The 15,883-nt window shown below is 44.5% G+C and overlaps 1 protein-coding gene across 1 annotated transcript in view; it reads left to right on the top strand.

The window, feature by feature from the left end:
• The window catches only part of CACNG2 (calcium voltage-gated channel auxiliary subunit gamma 2), a 149,890-nt gene extending 134,936 nt beyond the window's left edge, over positions 1–14,954 (top strand). The window contains exons 3-4 of the mRNA XM_084811738.1: positions 8,047–8,187; positions 14,419–14,954. Coding sequence (XP_084667864.1) covers positions 8,047–8,187; positions 14,419–14,954 — 677 coding nt within the window. The remainder of the gene's footprint in view (positions 1–8,046; positions 8,188–14,418) is intronic.
• Positions 14,955–15,883: the final 929 nt, after the last annotated feature.

Below are 15,883 nucleotides of genomic sequence, written 5' to 3'. Positions count from 1 at the left end.
ATACATCAGTGATCTTCAGCATTTTGAAGTTATATAGTTCCTGCCCAGCCTATCTTAAGGAGCGCCTCCAGCAACACCAGACAGGCCGCTTAACAAGATCAGCCTCAGATGGCCTTCTCTCTGTCCCAACAGCCAGGACAGCTAGACTGGTGAGGACGAGGGGGAGGGCCTTCTCTGTGGTGGCCCCCACTCTGTGGAACTCCCTCCCTGGGGAACTCCGGCATGCCCCCTCTTTAATGAGCTTCTGCCACAAATTAAAAACGTGGTTGTTCAGGCAGGCTTTTGGGGTGGGCTAGGGTATTTTTAGAAATATGATGTTTTTAATGTCAAATTTTATTATTTAAACTGTTTCCATTATTGTACATCACCTACAGTGGCTGGGTGACCAGCCAGATGGGTGATTAATACATTTAATAAATAAATATTTTTCAAGCAGGAGCCACTGTGGCTCCAAGCACCATTGCAAGGGCCACACTCTATGCAGGTCTACATGGCTCACTCGCTCTCTGACCAGCACATTCAATTTCCCATCTGCCTCCAGTGGCTGTGCAGTGCGTCGCTGCAGCTAGCCAATCACATTGCTCTTTGTCTCTTGGGCTCCTCCCCGCCATGGCTAATGGGCTGATTGCTCCTGAATTCTCCTCTTCCTGCTGCCCCACAGCCACCTTACAGCTGATGAGCAGCAGGTCTCCTGACTCCCCACCCCCAAAGCCTTCTCCAGTCGCTCAGAGCACAGCAGCCGGCCCACTGCTAAAGCAAACAACAAGGGAACGCTAGAGAGTCCCTGCTGAGAGTAAGCAGCTACAGCCAAATGAGAGAGAGAGAGAGAGAGAGAGAAGCAAGAGCCACATTTGAGGTGATTGGGAGCCACCCGTGGCCCTCAGGCCTTGCAGTGAAGAACACTGTGATAAATATACACCTACAGCTGCACATTCAAAGGAGTGGGCCTACAGTAATTCCTGGTGACCAGCATTTGGTGACTTGTTTCTTCTCTTCAATGACATTTTTTACACTGCTCTTCATCAGAAGATATCATGGTGGTGTACCCAAGGAGGAAAGCCAAAAATATCATAGCATCATAAGACATATAAAACATGTTACAAAATACAACCACAAAACACATTCAAAGGCAGCAAGACATCACAGAGTCAGCTACTAAAATGCCCAGGCAAACAACAAAAGGATAGTAAAGTCAGGGCCAGCCACGTGGGGAGGGTGTCCCACAAATGGGATACCATAACAAAGAAGGCTAGTAAAGATTTGTCATCAGAAAACAATGTGTCTTGAATACAGGTCTATGGGATTCATCACACCGAGCTTTTATCCTGCGATTAAGATTGCTCCTTCATGGAAGTTTGTCGGCTCTTTACATGACGCCATAACCCTCCTGCACTAAATGCCCTTTGTTCCATTTTTAAATAGATCACAGATAATGAGCTATCTGATATGAGCTATTACCCCTTTGTGTTCCGCTTCACTTTCCTCCGTGAAAAGACTTAAAACAGCAAGAAGAGAAGCAAGACCAATGAAAGATAATGGAAGACTCAGATACAGGGAGAAGGGGGGTGGGGAAGGAAGCACATGTAAAGGGAGTCAGTGGTGATCCTGCATTTAAAATGGAAGCAGAAAGCCCTATTTTAAATGCAGGATTTTAGGCTGGTGTAGAAATGCCCTATATGTGTGGTGCTGAGTGAGCAGAAGTCCTACAGAGAACCATGTGCATATTGAAGGCACGTGGGCATCTGCTCTGTCTTGGGAGCGGGGCGTGTGGCACAGATAAAGAGGATACTGTCCCCCTTTCCACTTAATGACCTGACCTCTGCCTCTCACTGCCCCATTCCAATCAACAGCAGCTGTGAGAAGGGAACCCCCTAACCCAATGAATATAGGAACCCATCTGGCCTAGCACTGAGCACCTTCTCTTGTGAGGTTCTCGCAAGCTGCAATTGAGAGTGTGCATGTTTAGAAGAACAAGGGGAAAGTTGCCAGTTGTTTTATTTTCTTTGCTGGAAAGACTCCTGCATCTTTTAACAGGTTCACAACAGGCAAGAAGTAAAGTCATCAAGCGCCGACTTTCCCTGCGCAAAGCTACAATGATGGGAAAAAGCAACACCGGTGGAGTGTATTTGTTTATTACATTTATATCCCACCTTTCCTGCAAGCCACTCAAGGCAGTGTATATAGTTTCCCCCTTTTTTATCCTCACAACAACCCTGTAAGGTAGGCAGAGAGGTAGTGACTGGCCCAAGGTCACTTCATGTGCTTTATGGCAGAGTGGGGACTTGAACCTGCATCTCTTCAGCCCTAGCCAGACAGTACACCACATTTCCTCTCTTGGCAGCCCAGATTCAATAAATGTGTGGAATTATTAGAACAAGGATGCAGGATTCTTTGTGATATCATTTATTTGTAAAGCTAGAAGAATGTATTCTCTTGATTCCCAATTTATTTACTTGTTTGCAGTTAGGGCTAAGGCTGTACCTTCTCATTACCAGGCTTTCTAATAGCTGGGCTGGAAGCTTGTCTTGTTCAGTTGCCAAGGTCCCCATCATAAATTTAGGATGAAGTAAAAGAGCATTGGAGGGTTTTTGCTGAGTAAGCCTATCAACCTGTAAAAGATTGCAGTGATTAACTCTTGATCTTGTTACCACCAGTCAGTCAAGCAATACTTCAATGAAACTATTAGAGACCTTCAATCCACCTCCTGGGATGAGGTGGGGAGATTATTTAACACTGGGTATATCCATAAGTGTTGGACATATAAATCAGCTGTGGCTCATTTTAAAGATTGAGTCTGCTCTTGTGGCTTTAACAGAGGTTTGATATGCAGAAATCAGGAGGTGAACATATATATGGCATGGAGCTAAACATCTACTAATTGCTGCAGATCAAACTGAACCATACCTGGTGAGGGGCCATAGTTCAGTGTGATAGAGCCCCTGCTTTACATGCAGAAGGTTGCAGGTTCAATCCCCAGCTTCTCCAGGTAGGGCAAGGAAAGAATCCTGCCTGAAACCCTGGAGACCCACTGCTAGTCAGTGTCAACAATACTGGGCTAGAGGGACTAATGTCTGACTCGGTATAAGGCAGCTTCCTATGTTCCTAAGATCTTCCTCTCCATGCCTCTCCCTAGTCACGATGGCTATGTGCTACCTCCAGTATCAGAGACAGTACGCCTATGTGCACCATTTGCTGGGGAACATGGGCAAGAGGGTGCTGTTGCACTCATGTCCTGCTTGTGGGTTTCCCGTGGGCAGCTGGTTGGCCACTGTGTACAGAATGCTGGACTAGATGGACCCTTGGTCTGATCCAGCATGGCTCTTCTTATGTTCCCTCATGCAAACACAGGGGTTAGCGCAGGTAGGAGAACCAGGTGCAGAAGCTTTTCCCCATAAATGCCAAATATCCAGGACAGACTCCCTATTATTTATTTATTTGATCTATTAATCACCTTATAGCAAATAGTTCTCAGGGCAACTTACATACAAACAGATAAAATACAAATAAATTCCAATAAAATGCACATCAAAAAGCAGCACCAAAAAATTAATTAAAAGCAGCAAAGACTAAAACATATCAAGCAGCAACTACTAAAAGACCTAAAATGTCTGACAGAGATAAAAACCACTTTAAGATATAGACCAGGCAGCAAGAATATACATTTTAAAAGCCTAAAAGAATAAAATGCATTGACAAGACTTTAGGGTAGGTGCTAGGCAGACCTCTCTCAGGAGGGCATTCTACAACTGGGGAGCTACCACCAAGAAGGCCCACTTATGAGTAGCCACTTGCTATACCTCAGTATGTTGGGTCACTTGGGGCAGACCCTCTGACGATGATCCTATGGCATGGGTAAGAAAATATGGGAATAGATGATCCTTCATATACTGTGCCCCCCCCCCCAAGCCATGAAGGGGTTTATAGGATAAAACCACTTTGAACTGAGGATAGAAATGAACCAGGATCCAGTAAAGATGGTACAATACTGGCACCATATGATCATAGCCAGTCAGCAATCTTGCCACCATATTTTGTACAATGCATTCTGGACTGTCTTCAAAGGCAGCCCACTGTACAATGGATTTTGCAGTAATCTCATAATCCCTACACATTTGTACACTTTTCTACAGAGCTACACAACTCTGCAGTCAGCAAGCACCCCGCCTTGTTTCTGGAGCTCGGTTAAACACACACAAAGAGGCCTGGTTCGTGCGACACACCAGGCTCACCAGGGGTTGTTTAACCCACGATGAGCAGCAGCACATGCCAGCTAACCTTTTGAATATGCAAGCCCTGATCAAGGTGATTGGGGGGAGGGGGTGGCACGTCATGTGAACCTGGCCACTGTGGATTATTTGAGGGTTAAAGAACCATCACACAACCCTCAGTTTGTAGTAAGGATGTGTGAGGGTTATTTAACCCTCTAATAACCCACAGTGGCCTGGTTCGCACAACAGGGTACTCCCCTAATCGTCCCAATTGGGGGTTGCATATTCAAAATGTCTCCGGGCATGCTCCATGGCTTAAACAACCCCTGATGAGCCTAGCGTGTCATGTGAACCAGGAGAGAGAGAGAGAGAGAAGTACAACATGGTAAATCATTTAATTTTCTCCACCCTTCTAGCCAAAGAGGAGCTTATGTATGGGAGGGGGCTACAAATATGCAGGGTTGTGAGTGAATCCACACTCTGTAATAGCAATGAATCATGCACATTGAGCTTAGTTTGCATTGATAGGCTTGCTTTTGCATAATATATTCTGAATGATGGTCCTTTCCTCGCCATCAAAATTGGCCCAGAAAAGCCCCCCTGTCGCTGGCACAAGTTTCTTTGATGCTTTTGTGTTGGACTAATTAAAGGCATATGAGAAAAAGTAAATGGTGGTACACGCACCTAAGGTATCAAAAAGGTCCCGCAGTACATAGGACATCCTCTGATGGTGAGCATCTCCTGGCATTTGCTGACATTCCCCACTGTTAAATCTCATTAGTGCTTCCCAAAAGTCATTAGTGTAGCATAGCACCTCTCTGAAACATGGCCAGAAAACTCAGAAAGACAAGAGATACTTGTCTTGTCCATCTCATACAGATTTTTAAATCCTCTGGACCTGCACCGCATTGTTTCCATGTTTTCCACAGCAATGAGCTGTGTGTTGAGCACAGAATACATGTATTGTAGTAGTAGTGTTGTAACCTGTATGGGATGTATAAAAGCTGGACCGAGATTTAAGTATGTGTCCCTTTCTATTGGGAATTGGTTCAGCCCCCCACCCGCCAGCCTTTTCCTCCCTTTATTTGTGTTCTGTGCATTCGCACAAAATTCATGCATTCTTGAGCAAAACAACCAAACACCTGGCCAATCGGATGGAAAACAGAATTGCTTGGTGTGTGATCACCTTTTGTACTTGACAAAGCAAACCAAAAGAGCCAAAAGAAAGGTGAGAGAGGACACAAGAACTGAAGGTTGCCCAGCGCAAAGCGAGCACTACGGCCCAAGTACGACTTGAAGATAACTCGGGTACTTGTTTTCATGTATGTTGTGTACAGTTTAACATTTAGCACCCCCACCCCTTCAAAGTGGTATAACTTGATTCAAGCGGGTGCAGGAAATGTTTTGAAATGCAAAACTTTCCAAAAGCTCCCAGCACATTTTGAGCTGTATCAGCACTTCATCAGGGGACTGGTGACTTTGTTTTTTAAAAAATCTCCCTTTGCGTTCCCCAAGAAAAACTGCATAACATCAATTTCCTGCAGGAAATAGAAGTTGTGGAGCTCCTCTTGGAGAACGAAAAGGGAGATTTTAAAACAAATAAATGCTCCCCTGATGAAGAGCTAGCACAGCTCAAAACACATTGGGATGTGTTGGGTAATGAAACAAAACTGTTTTCTTATATTTGCTTAAGTCACTATGCCCTGCATTAGGATTTGTGCTGCAACTCTTTTCATTTGCCATTTGACCTGTATAGATACAATTTCTGTTGGCATATATGCCCATTCCTAGATGTTTCATTGTAGAGACTGCAGATCAACTGCTGTATGAATCAACATCCAGCCTAGTACTAGCTAAGGGTTATTTGGCATAGTAGCTCATATCTATCCATTCGGGCCCATATTTACCACTGGCAAAGGTACAATTCCTAAGGTAGACATTGGCCACAATCCATTTCCTGTCACATACAACTAGTCATGCATTAGTGGTCTTGCATGACCACATGAAAAGTTGCATCCAGCCCTTTCAGTGGGGCCCAGGTGCAAATGTGCATGCAGATCACCTCATGTGCTATGCGCATGTCAGCCTGCTACCGCATCGCATCTCCCTTGCCAGATCAAGGCAACGGCCTAACTACATGCAGCAACCAAGTTATCCATTAAGTCAGTGTGACTAAACATGACAATTTAGCTTAGAATCACATAGTCCTCCAAGAAACAAAACAACTGCTAACAGTTTCATTTTACCAAAGTGTATCTTGTGAGCTTCCTTACTTCCTAACACCTGACCTGCTATTGCATCATGGGATATGCTCCTGTGAATTAGCAGGACCGAGACTCAGTTGGGATGGAGGACCCAGGAAAAAAGAGGACTTGACATAGGAGCCCGAGAACAAATCAGAACTAAAACACCTCGGAGATTTTTCTTCCTTAGATAGAAAAGGGAGAAATTTCTGATTTTTAAAAATATATATAGGGGCATGTTTGAAAGACTATTTAACCTAGTTTAGTTATACCTTAACACACATTTAATACAGTCATCTTATTTTTCAAACTGTCAAGATGACTAGACAATGGTGAATGGATGAATTTTATCCATGTTTCCAGTGCACATTTATTTGTGACCTGGTCATTCTAATCCATATTAGTGCTTTTGAGGACTGAACAACCTAGATGCTGCTACTGCTATACATGTTACGTTTGAAGCAGGGAACATGAACCCCAATGTTTCTTACAGCAAACATGTAAAGTATGGATATCATACACATGTACACATTTCTTTTTCGATACACAATGGGAGGGGCAAAGGGGGAGAGGAGGAAGGACATATATGAGCAAAGGGCTGGATGCGCCTGATCTCAGAAACTAAGCAGGGTCAGCCCTGGTTAGTACTTGGATGGGAGACCGCCTGGGAATCAGGCTTCCTGCACTGAGCAGGGGGTTGGCCTTGATGGTCTTGTAGGCCCCTTCCAATTCTATGAGTGCGGGTGTGACATCCACACTTTACATATTTGCTACAGGAAACACTAGTGAAGCACCATGTTTCCTAGAGCAATTGCACTGTGCAGAGCTGCCCATATTCTGCATTTCTTAATCTGCAATACATGACATGTATGTATGTCCGAGAGTGTGTGTGTACACATTGTTTAAGTACCTGCATGCTTCTGCCATCTGCTGGCTGGAATATGTAGGATGGGCGTGAATGAGAGCAGGCACATGCAGCTGCCTTTGTGTGCGATACATATATGTCTTCCGTGTGTGTGCCTGCCTGCCTGCACACGTGTAAGCAAGGATTTATCTGTTGGCTCCCTTAGGAGAGTACTCCACATCCAGTTCTGCAAATATCTGAGTATTTTCACAACGCTTCTGCTGACTGCAGTTGTCACTCTGTACTGAGTAACTACATTGCACTGATGGTGGCTTCCTGGCCTTTAGATTTCACTATTTGATCCGAGGGATATGCCTTTGGGTTGTCGGTTTGCAGAAAGGACCTGGGTAAACCTCTGCTACCAGATGCCATTTGACTGGTCCCCAGCCCTAAGTGCACAGCTCGTTTCTGATATCCAGTATGTTGACAGTTCATTTGTAACAGCTCTCTTCTTCTGTTGACACTCTGTTTTTCTCTCTTCCTTCTGTCTCCTTTACCGCTGGCCTTCCAATTCCTTTGCTTCTTTGCTCTGTCCTTTTTGTTCATCCTTGTGGCAATCCTCACCCTCCCTCCAATCTCTTCCTCTCCATTTTTCTCCCATCTGTTTCGTCGTCTCTTCCCCTCTCCCCTTGCCTCATATGCATGCTGCTATTCCTCCCCTTCCTCCCCTCCGCCCCTTCTTTGCTTACAGGGGCTGTAAGGGCCTCTAGTATTTTTCCGATCCTGAGTGTGATTCTGCTTTTCATGGGTGGACTCTGCATTGCAGCCAGCGAGTTCTACAAAACCCGGCATAACATCATCCTTAGTGCCGGCATCTTCTTCGTGTCTGCAGGTAAAGGGCTGAGGGACGAGCGGGCTGCCCATCTGCGGGATCAAAGAACAAAAATCACAAGTGAGGGACAGACTCAGTGTGGGGGGAGGTCAAAAGAGCAGACGGTTGCCAGAGCAATGGGAGGGGCCAAAGAGGAAGCGGAGGAAGGACATGCAAACATTTCCACTGCTACAGTGGCACAACTCCTTATTTCTGAGTCTGAATTAATTTACTTGAGATGAAAGAACAGCTCTTTAAACCAGAGAGAGAAAAATACAGAGAGAGAGAGAGAGAGAGAGAGAGAGAGAATGCACATCTCCATTCCACATTTTGGGATTGCAGCCTGTTCTAGGTGAGAGCCAAATTAGATGTGATCATAGAAGATCCGTATATTTAAACTCAGGTCAGCTCCAGTTCTGTATAGGGCTGGGGGTCGGTGGTCTCATTTTTAGAGCAAATGTGTATGTGGATGAAGGGAGCCGAACCTACTCTGTGCTTGCCACTTGCCCCCCACCCCAGAGCCCTGTCCCCACAAGTGCTTTCCTGCCAGCCAAGCTCAGTTCCAGCATTGGGGTTCCGCTGAGGATAGGAGTGACCGGGAGAGGACAGACTTTAGGGACGTATACTGTGCACCACTTACAATAACAGGATGAAGGACGGTATGCAAATGTTATAAATAAGCTTCAAGTAGGTGAGGACACAGCACGCACACACCCTGCAAGCCTCATTTTTAGAGCCAAAGACTCTCACTTTAGACATGATTCAGGCAATCCTAGGGTGAAATGAACGGATCTTTGGCTCTCATGTCTAGCTTGGCCCTGGCAGTGCAAAGCCTCTCAAGTTTCAAAGAGGACTCACTTGCAGGGTTTCACAAATGCTGAAAGTAACAGAGAAAATCCAAGAGTGGACCCCAAGCCCTGCACTGCCCAGTCATTTGGCATAGAAGAGCAGCATCTATCCCTTCTGTGGCTGTGTAGAAGGGACAGAAAAGGGTCCCCTCTCCTCATCAACTCCCTGCTGGACCTAGCATTTGGGCAGAGGATCTGGGGTTATATAGGTGGGCACTTCATCTTAAACATAGCGGAGAGGCTATGCTGCTTCTTCCTTTCTGCGGGAGACTTCCCATCCTTCCTTTCAGCCACAGATATGCTGGTGTTAAGGGCAATCTATCACCAGCAGAAAATAAAGAACCAACAGCTATTAATTATTTATGCATTATCTGCAAGGTTGAAGAATAAAGAGCAGCTCAGGAAAGCGAGGAAGTCATTTTTCGCATCTCAAGCTTGATTGTCACTGAAGAGTAAACTTTTGTCTTGGGCAGTACAACTTCAGCTTAGAGGTGGGGGATCACATGATTGAATGCTCCTCCATATCCCCAAAAATTCCCTCTGCACAGAACACTAGATATCAAGGGCAAGAGTTCTGGTCTGGCCTTCTCCCTGACATGCTGGTTTTCTAGGTGCAAGAATGTATTTATTTGTTTGTTTGTTTATAATTTTTGCATGGAGGAACATTTGATCATGTGAACCCACAACTGCAGTTGGAAGCGGTACAGAATAGACACAGGTTTTCCACTAGGGGTCAAAAGAGACAGGGCCAGGAGTTTCACCTAATGTCAAAGTTGTGCAGAAGCACCAAAATTCAGCTTTGCAACATCCCCTTTTGAGCAATGACAGGTCCCTCTGAAAATGTTGGAGTATGTATTTAAGCTTCTTTTTTAGTGGCCTGTCCTACTGTCTGTGGCTTTTGCCTGTTGCTTCTATTTACTGAATTATCCATAATGCCATCCAATGATGAAAGTGGATTACATGTTATTATTTTCCAAAATGCCTATAATATTATGCATACTCTGACCCAGTTCGCATGATCACCATGGCTTAAACACCGTGGCTTAAACACCGTGGCATGCCAGGCACCATTTTTTACCTGCGGAGGCACAACTTGTCATGTCATCCAAACCAGGGAGGCATGGCTTGTTTGAGCAGGAAACAACCCTCAAATAACCCATGGCCTGTTGTTGGATTGAGGGTTGTTTCCCTCTCAAACAAGCCATGCCACCCAGGTTTGAATGACACAACAAGCCATACCTGGGTGGGTAATTAGTCAAATGACACCCAGCACATGCCACAGCTTAAACAAGCCACCATGGGGTTGTTTATGCCATGGTGACAGTGCACATTGGGCCATTCTATACAGTAGGGGGCAGCTGTTGCCATCAAGCCCTGTTTGCAGGCTTCCTGAAGGCATCTGGCTAACCACTGTTCTAAACAGAATGCTGGACTAGCTGGACTGTTGGTCCAATCCAGCAGGGATCTTGTTTTCTAAGGTCAGTGATGAATACGAGTGAATATTTGTAGTGGTACTCGGTACCTGTCCATTCCTCCGTACTTTCACTATTATTATTACTATTAGTTTTACTATTTTTTATTGATATTGGAACCTTTTTCCCCAAAAGAAATAGAGGTCAACAACAGTAATATACAAAAGAGCCGACTTATACCACCATTTCCTCTTCCTTATACCAGCAAAAATGGGTGTCCAATCATTAAAATTTGTTGCCTGTTCCAGAATTGTTTAAACCACTTCCATTGTTGCTCAAACTTAGCAGACGACCTTGCTCCTACACCAGCTCTAATAATCCAAATTAATTTAGAATTGCAAAATTCTCTGATTCTTAGGATTTTATTAGTTTTCCTATGCTTTGCAACTATCATGTGATAAAGGAGTATTTTCTTATCCTTATCTCGCAAGCCCTTTAATTAAAGTTTGTTCCTACTTTCATTATTGGCTTTTTGTATATATTAATGCTTGTGCATGGGGTTTTCTTTGGAAGCCGGATGGGCTGCTTCAGTGCATCTGAACCCTGCAAGACCTCACAGTGGTCACTGGCAGGCTCAGGTGAGGGTCACGGGTGGCCACAAGTGTATCTAGTCCTGATTTGGACTAAAAGCTGCTCTGAAGTGCAGCAGACAGAAGGTGCTGCTGTGCTGGCAGAAGGCCAGGCTCTCAGTATTTATAGCAGGCTTCACAAATCCAAGGCTTCATACTTCCTGCCAATCACAGGAGTGAATACCGCACACCCCTCTTCCCTTCCACACTTGAAGAGGACTAGGGCGGCCATTTGTGCATTGCCAAAAAAAAGGGGGGTGGATAAGGGAGGTCACTGATTTGCATAAAATGCGCATGTGGTAATTTATATGCATAGATTCAGATTTAGAAAAAAATATTATAATTTAAATAGCAATACAAGACATCTCGCCACATGGGGAAGACTGTGCCCAGATGACCCACAGTCTTGCTCAGTCTGCTGTCCAGATGCTAACTGGGGATGGGCAATTTCAAGGCACTTGCTCTACCTCCTTGTGGTTCTTTATCTTAAACTGGACTGGGGCTGGACAGCACTTCAAACAAAGGACACCTTCAAATAGAGGACTGTCCTCTGTAAAGTAGGACACATGCACAGAGACCATGGTAACTTACTAGGCTAGGTAACTAAGACATTATGGGTGAGTTACTACCTCATTAATGGCATACTCATGTTCCTAGAACATAGCCCAGAAGTAGTGCCACTGTCAGGACAATGCTCAGGATGAAGAGCACACTGAACCAGCTCTCCCCAGTGTGTTCTGGGATACCTGCTGGGGGGAAACAGCTGGCGAAGATACATCTTATCATACCTACTTAGGTCTAGATGGAAATTGCATCAGGAGCCTGAACAGGTGGGAAGGGCATTGTTTTTTTCCTTCATGTGCCCCTCTACATCCTCTGAAATACTAATATAAAAAGTATATCATTTAGGGATGCCTGTGGCTGTCAGTGAGGTGTTGGGCCCAATAACTATGCCAGTAATGTCCACCACCACTCACACTACCAGAATTCACACCACTATACTGAGTGCTGAAAAAGCATTCTTTTGCTGTTGTACTGGCTTCTCACACGCACTCTTTGCAACAGTATGATGATCTGTAACATGGGAAATGCCCATCCCCATAATTCCATAGGGAGAAAACACAGCAATGAACTGCTCTGGAGAATTCAGAGAGCAATAGCATTTCAAGGACTTTAAAAAGCTGGCCTCTTGGAGGAGGAGGAGGAAAAGTAGTAGTAGTAGTAGTAGTAGTAGTAGAAGAAGAAGAAGAAGAATCACCCTTTATTTATTTATTTAAAATATGTTTAGGCCATTGAAAGTGGCACGCAATGTTTAAAAACAACACCTTGAGATAAACTCAGTTCCATAGCACTTTGCAGAATTGGTACTGGAGCTTTGTAAAGTATTATGATCAGCAGCCACATCGATACCCTGCAATATTTGCCAGCAGTTACGCTTGCTGCATTAAACCAAGAAGGAGGGTATCTGTGTCCTGCAAAACATCAAAAGGTCTTCAGTGTCCACAAATCTCCAACAAAGAAAGCAGATTTTTACATTTAGATTTTGAAAAACGTACAATTACATACTACTACTTCCTAGGTGGTGGGGGAAGAGGGTACAGTACAGCAATACAGTAAGGCCTAAGAAGCCAAGGGGGCAGCGGCTGGCAGTCACGACTGGAAATCTGCTTTTGGAGCAGATTCACAGCCTTGGATTGGAGAACAGAATCAGCAAAATTTTGGTATTAGCTGAAGTTACATACCCAGCCTTGGTTTCTACGGATGGGTTCAGGGCCAACCCAAGATACTTTACTGCCTGAGGTGAAGAATTGCCCACTCCCATTCCATGTTCAAAAGCATACTGGACCAGCAGTTGTATCTTTCTTCAAGACTAGTGAAGGGACAGCCTCCTTCACCATACCTGAAGGCAGAAAGCTAGCTTAGGGGGCACAAAACAGGATGCTTGGCACCTGCTCACTGGTTGATATTGCTCAGTTCACTGTCTCATTCTAACCTATCTCAGAGGTTTGTTCTAAGAATAAAAGGGGGGATATATACTGCCCTGAATTCCTTGGAGGAAGGTAGGATAAAAATCTGATAGACAGAAGGGAACAGAATAATTAGAATAAAACATTAATAGAATACTGTCCTTTAAAAGGCTTTCATGGCAGCCATTCTGTGTGTGTAACAAATGTGCCACCTATTTGTGAATCTGAAAATGGTTTTCCTCCCCAGCTAGCATGTTCATTGAGGCTGTGAGTGCTGCATAGAATGTGGTTATGAGATCTTTTTAAAAAGAAAGCAGCAAACAACAACGCTACACTCTTGCCCCCTGTAGCATTGCCCTATGGTTTTACAGATGATTAGCTTCTTTTAAACTGAAAAAGGGGGAAAAGAAGTACACCTGATTCTCTTTCCTCTCCCCAGCACAAGACCGCCCCTTCTTTCTTTACGTAGAAACATAATATTATACTGGATTGGCAGTAGTGTTGGTACAGCTCTAAAAGAAAAGAAAAAATGCAGGTCCTTTTCAACTGTTGTCTGGAAAGATGCTAAGTAGTTTACAAGACCTCCTCAGGTATCCATTACACATACATTAAGGACAAGTCTACAACAAGTAGCATTCATGTCCTCTTTGTGGGTTTCCCACAGGCAGCTGGTTGGCCACCGTGAGAACAGAATGATGGACTAGATGGACCTTGATCTGATCCAGCATGGCTCTTCTTATGTTCTTAAGTCACATGATCCTTTTAAAGCCAATACAAGCTGCCCTTTTTTCCCCCTTTTTTGCATGTTGACTGATCTTGTGAACTGAACCCTTGTTGAGACTGTAGCCCCCTTCATGCACTATATGCATAAAGGGGCTCCACGCTATTAACAAGAAGCCCTCAACAACTCATTGAGCATGGTTGTCTATAAGGGGTTTCCTATGTTGAGTGTGGACTTCAGTGAAGAGATCCCAAATTTGTGGAGTACCTACACATGTTTACATAGTCGTGCATGCCTCTTTTCAGATGCTCAACACATGAACTTCGAGAGGGGGCAGTGGGGCCCCACTTCCCATTAATACTTCAGGCTCCAATCTCACCACAGTCTAGAAAGTTCTCCAAAAGAAGGTGGAGCCAGGAGGTAGCATCATGAACTTGATACGTGTTGGAACTTTCAGAATATCCAATAAATGCCACAAAAGCAGCCTCGGAGGTTGGCTGGGCAGCACAACTACCATGTTTAAAACAATGTGAATTGGCCCTTAGAGGGGGCTAGCTTTGGGCCAAAATATCTGGGTATAACAATGCAGAAGAGTCTATGAGGCCTCTTCAGCTTATATTTGGTGTACTTAGAGGACAGTCTGATGGTCTCTTCTCTCTTGCCCTTTGTCCACAGGTCTGAGTAATATAATTGGCATCATTGTGTACATATCAGCCAATGCTGGAGACCCCTCAAAGAGCGACTCCAAGAAGAACAGTTACTCTTATGGCTGGTCCTTCTACTTTGGGGCCCTGTCCTTCATTATAGCCGAGATGGTGGGAGTGCTGGCCGTACACATGTTTATTGACCGGCACAAACAGCTGCGTGCCAGTGCTCATGCCACGGACTACCTCCAGTCCTCTGCCATCACCCGCATACCTAGCTACCGCTACCGCTATCAGAGACGCAGTCGCTCCAGTTCGCGTTCCACTGAGCCTTCACACTCCAGGGATGCCTCTCCTGTCGGGATCAAAGGGTTCAACACCCTCCCATCAACAGAGATCTCGATGTATACCCTGACCAGGGACCCCTTGAAGGCTGCCACGACTCCCACCACCACCTACAATTCAGACAGGGATAACAGCTTCCTCCAGGTTCACAACTGTATCCAGAAAGAAAACAAGGACTCCATCCACACTAACACAGCCAATCGCCGGACCACCCCCGTATGAAGCCGTCGAGAGGGGCTGAAAATGGGGGACAGGGAAGGTGGGAGTGGGTCTTGGGTGCAGGATGGGAGGGAGCAGTGGGGGAGGGCAAGGGGGGAGAGAAGAAAGCAACCATGGGGAAACCTTCCAAAAGCAAAAAAAACACAAAAACAAAAACAAACTTAAGTGAAGCATCCAAAAAGAAACCAAAAAAAGTTCAAAAAAAAAGAAAAAAGAAAAAAACGTTAAAAAAATCAAGAGAAAGAAATTTAAAAATAGAAAAAATAGAAAATAAATTTAAAAGAAAATGCATGATTTCCCATGTACCATTATTTTAACATTTAATAAAAACAGATTTAAAAAAGGAACCGAGAAATAACAAAAAAAATTAAAAAAAACAAGTGGGAAGAGGAGGAGGCAGCTCTTTGGATTGGGGGGGGTTACTCTTTAATTTTTTTTACTTTGTTTTCTTTTCACTTTTAACCCACTGGACTTGCAGGTTCCTGAGGATCTCCAGGAGGTAATAAAATGCTGTGACTTTGGTGTCCTTGTGGATGCCTTTGTTTGTACATGCAATGGGGCCTGCTTCAACTTACTGAACCCCCTGGAGTGACTGGTGATTCAACATGTTCTTATCAGTCCACAGGGCTTAACAGTGACCTTCCTGTCCTTGGGGATCAGAGGGGTTAATTTTGATCACTGATCTCCAGGTCTCCGGAAGTTAAGGCTGATCAGCTCAGCCTTACTACCCTGTGACTATCCTGGGGCTAACAGTGACATTGCAAAAAAAAAAAGCTTCATAAAAAAGTGGCAACTTTTTAATAAAAGAAAACCAACTATAAATACATGTAAATATAATCAGTGGATTTACTTGCAAGAAAGCCAGATAATATTTTTCTTTTCATCTTTTTTCCAGCTTGAAAACTGTGAAAACTAAAATCTTAGGGGTTGAA

The sequence above is a fragment of the Heloderma suspectum genome, chromosome 7 (genome assembly GCF_057233095.1).
Source record: "Heloderma suspectum isolate Gila_16-S chromosome 7, 16-S_ref, whole genome shotgun sequence".
Lineage (NCBI taxonomy): Eukaryota > Metazoa > Chordata > Lepidosauria > Squamata > Helodermatidae > Heloderma > Heloderma suspectum.
The sequence above is the reverse complement of the archived record's forward strand: the minus strand, read 5'-3'. Positions and strand labels throughout refer to the sequence as shown.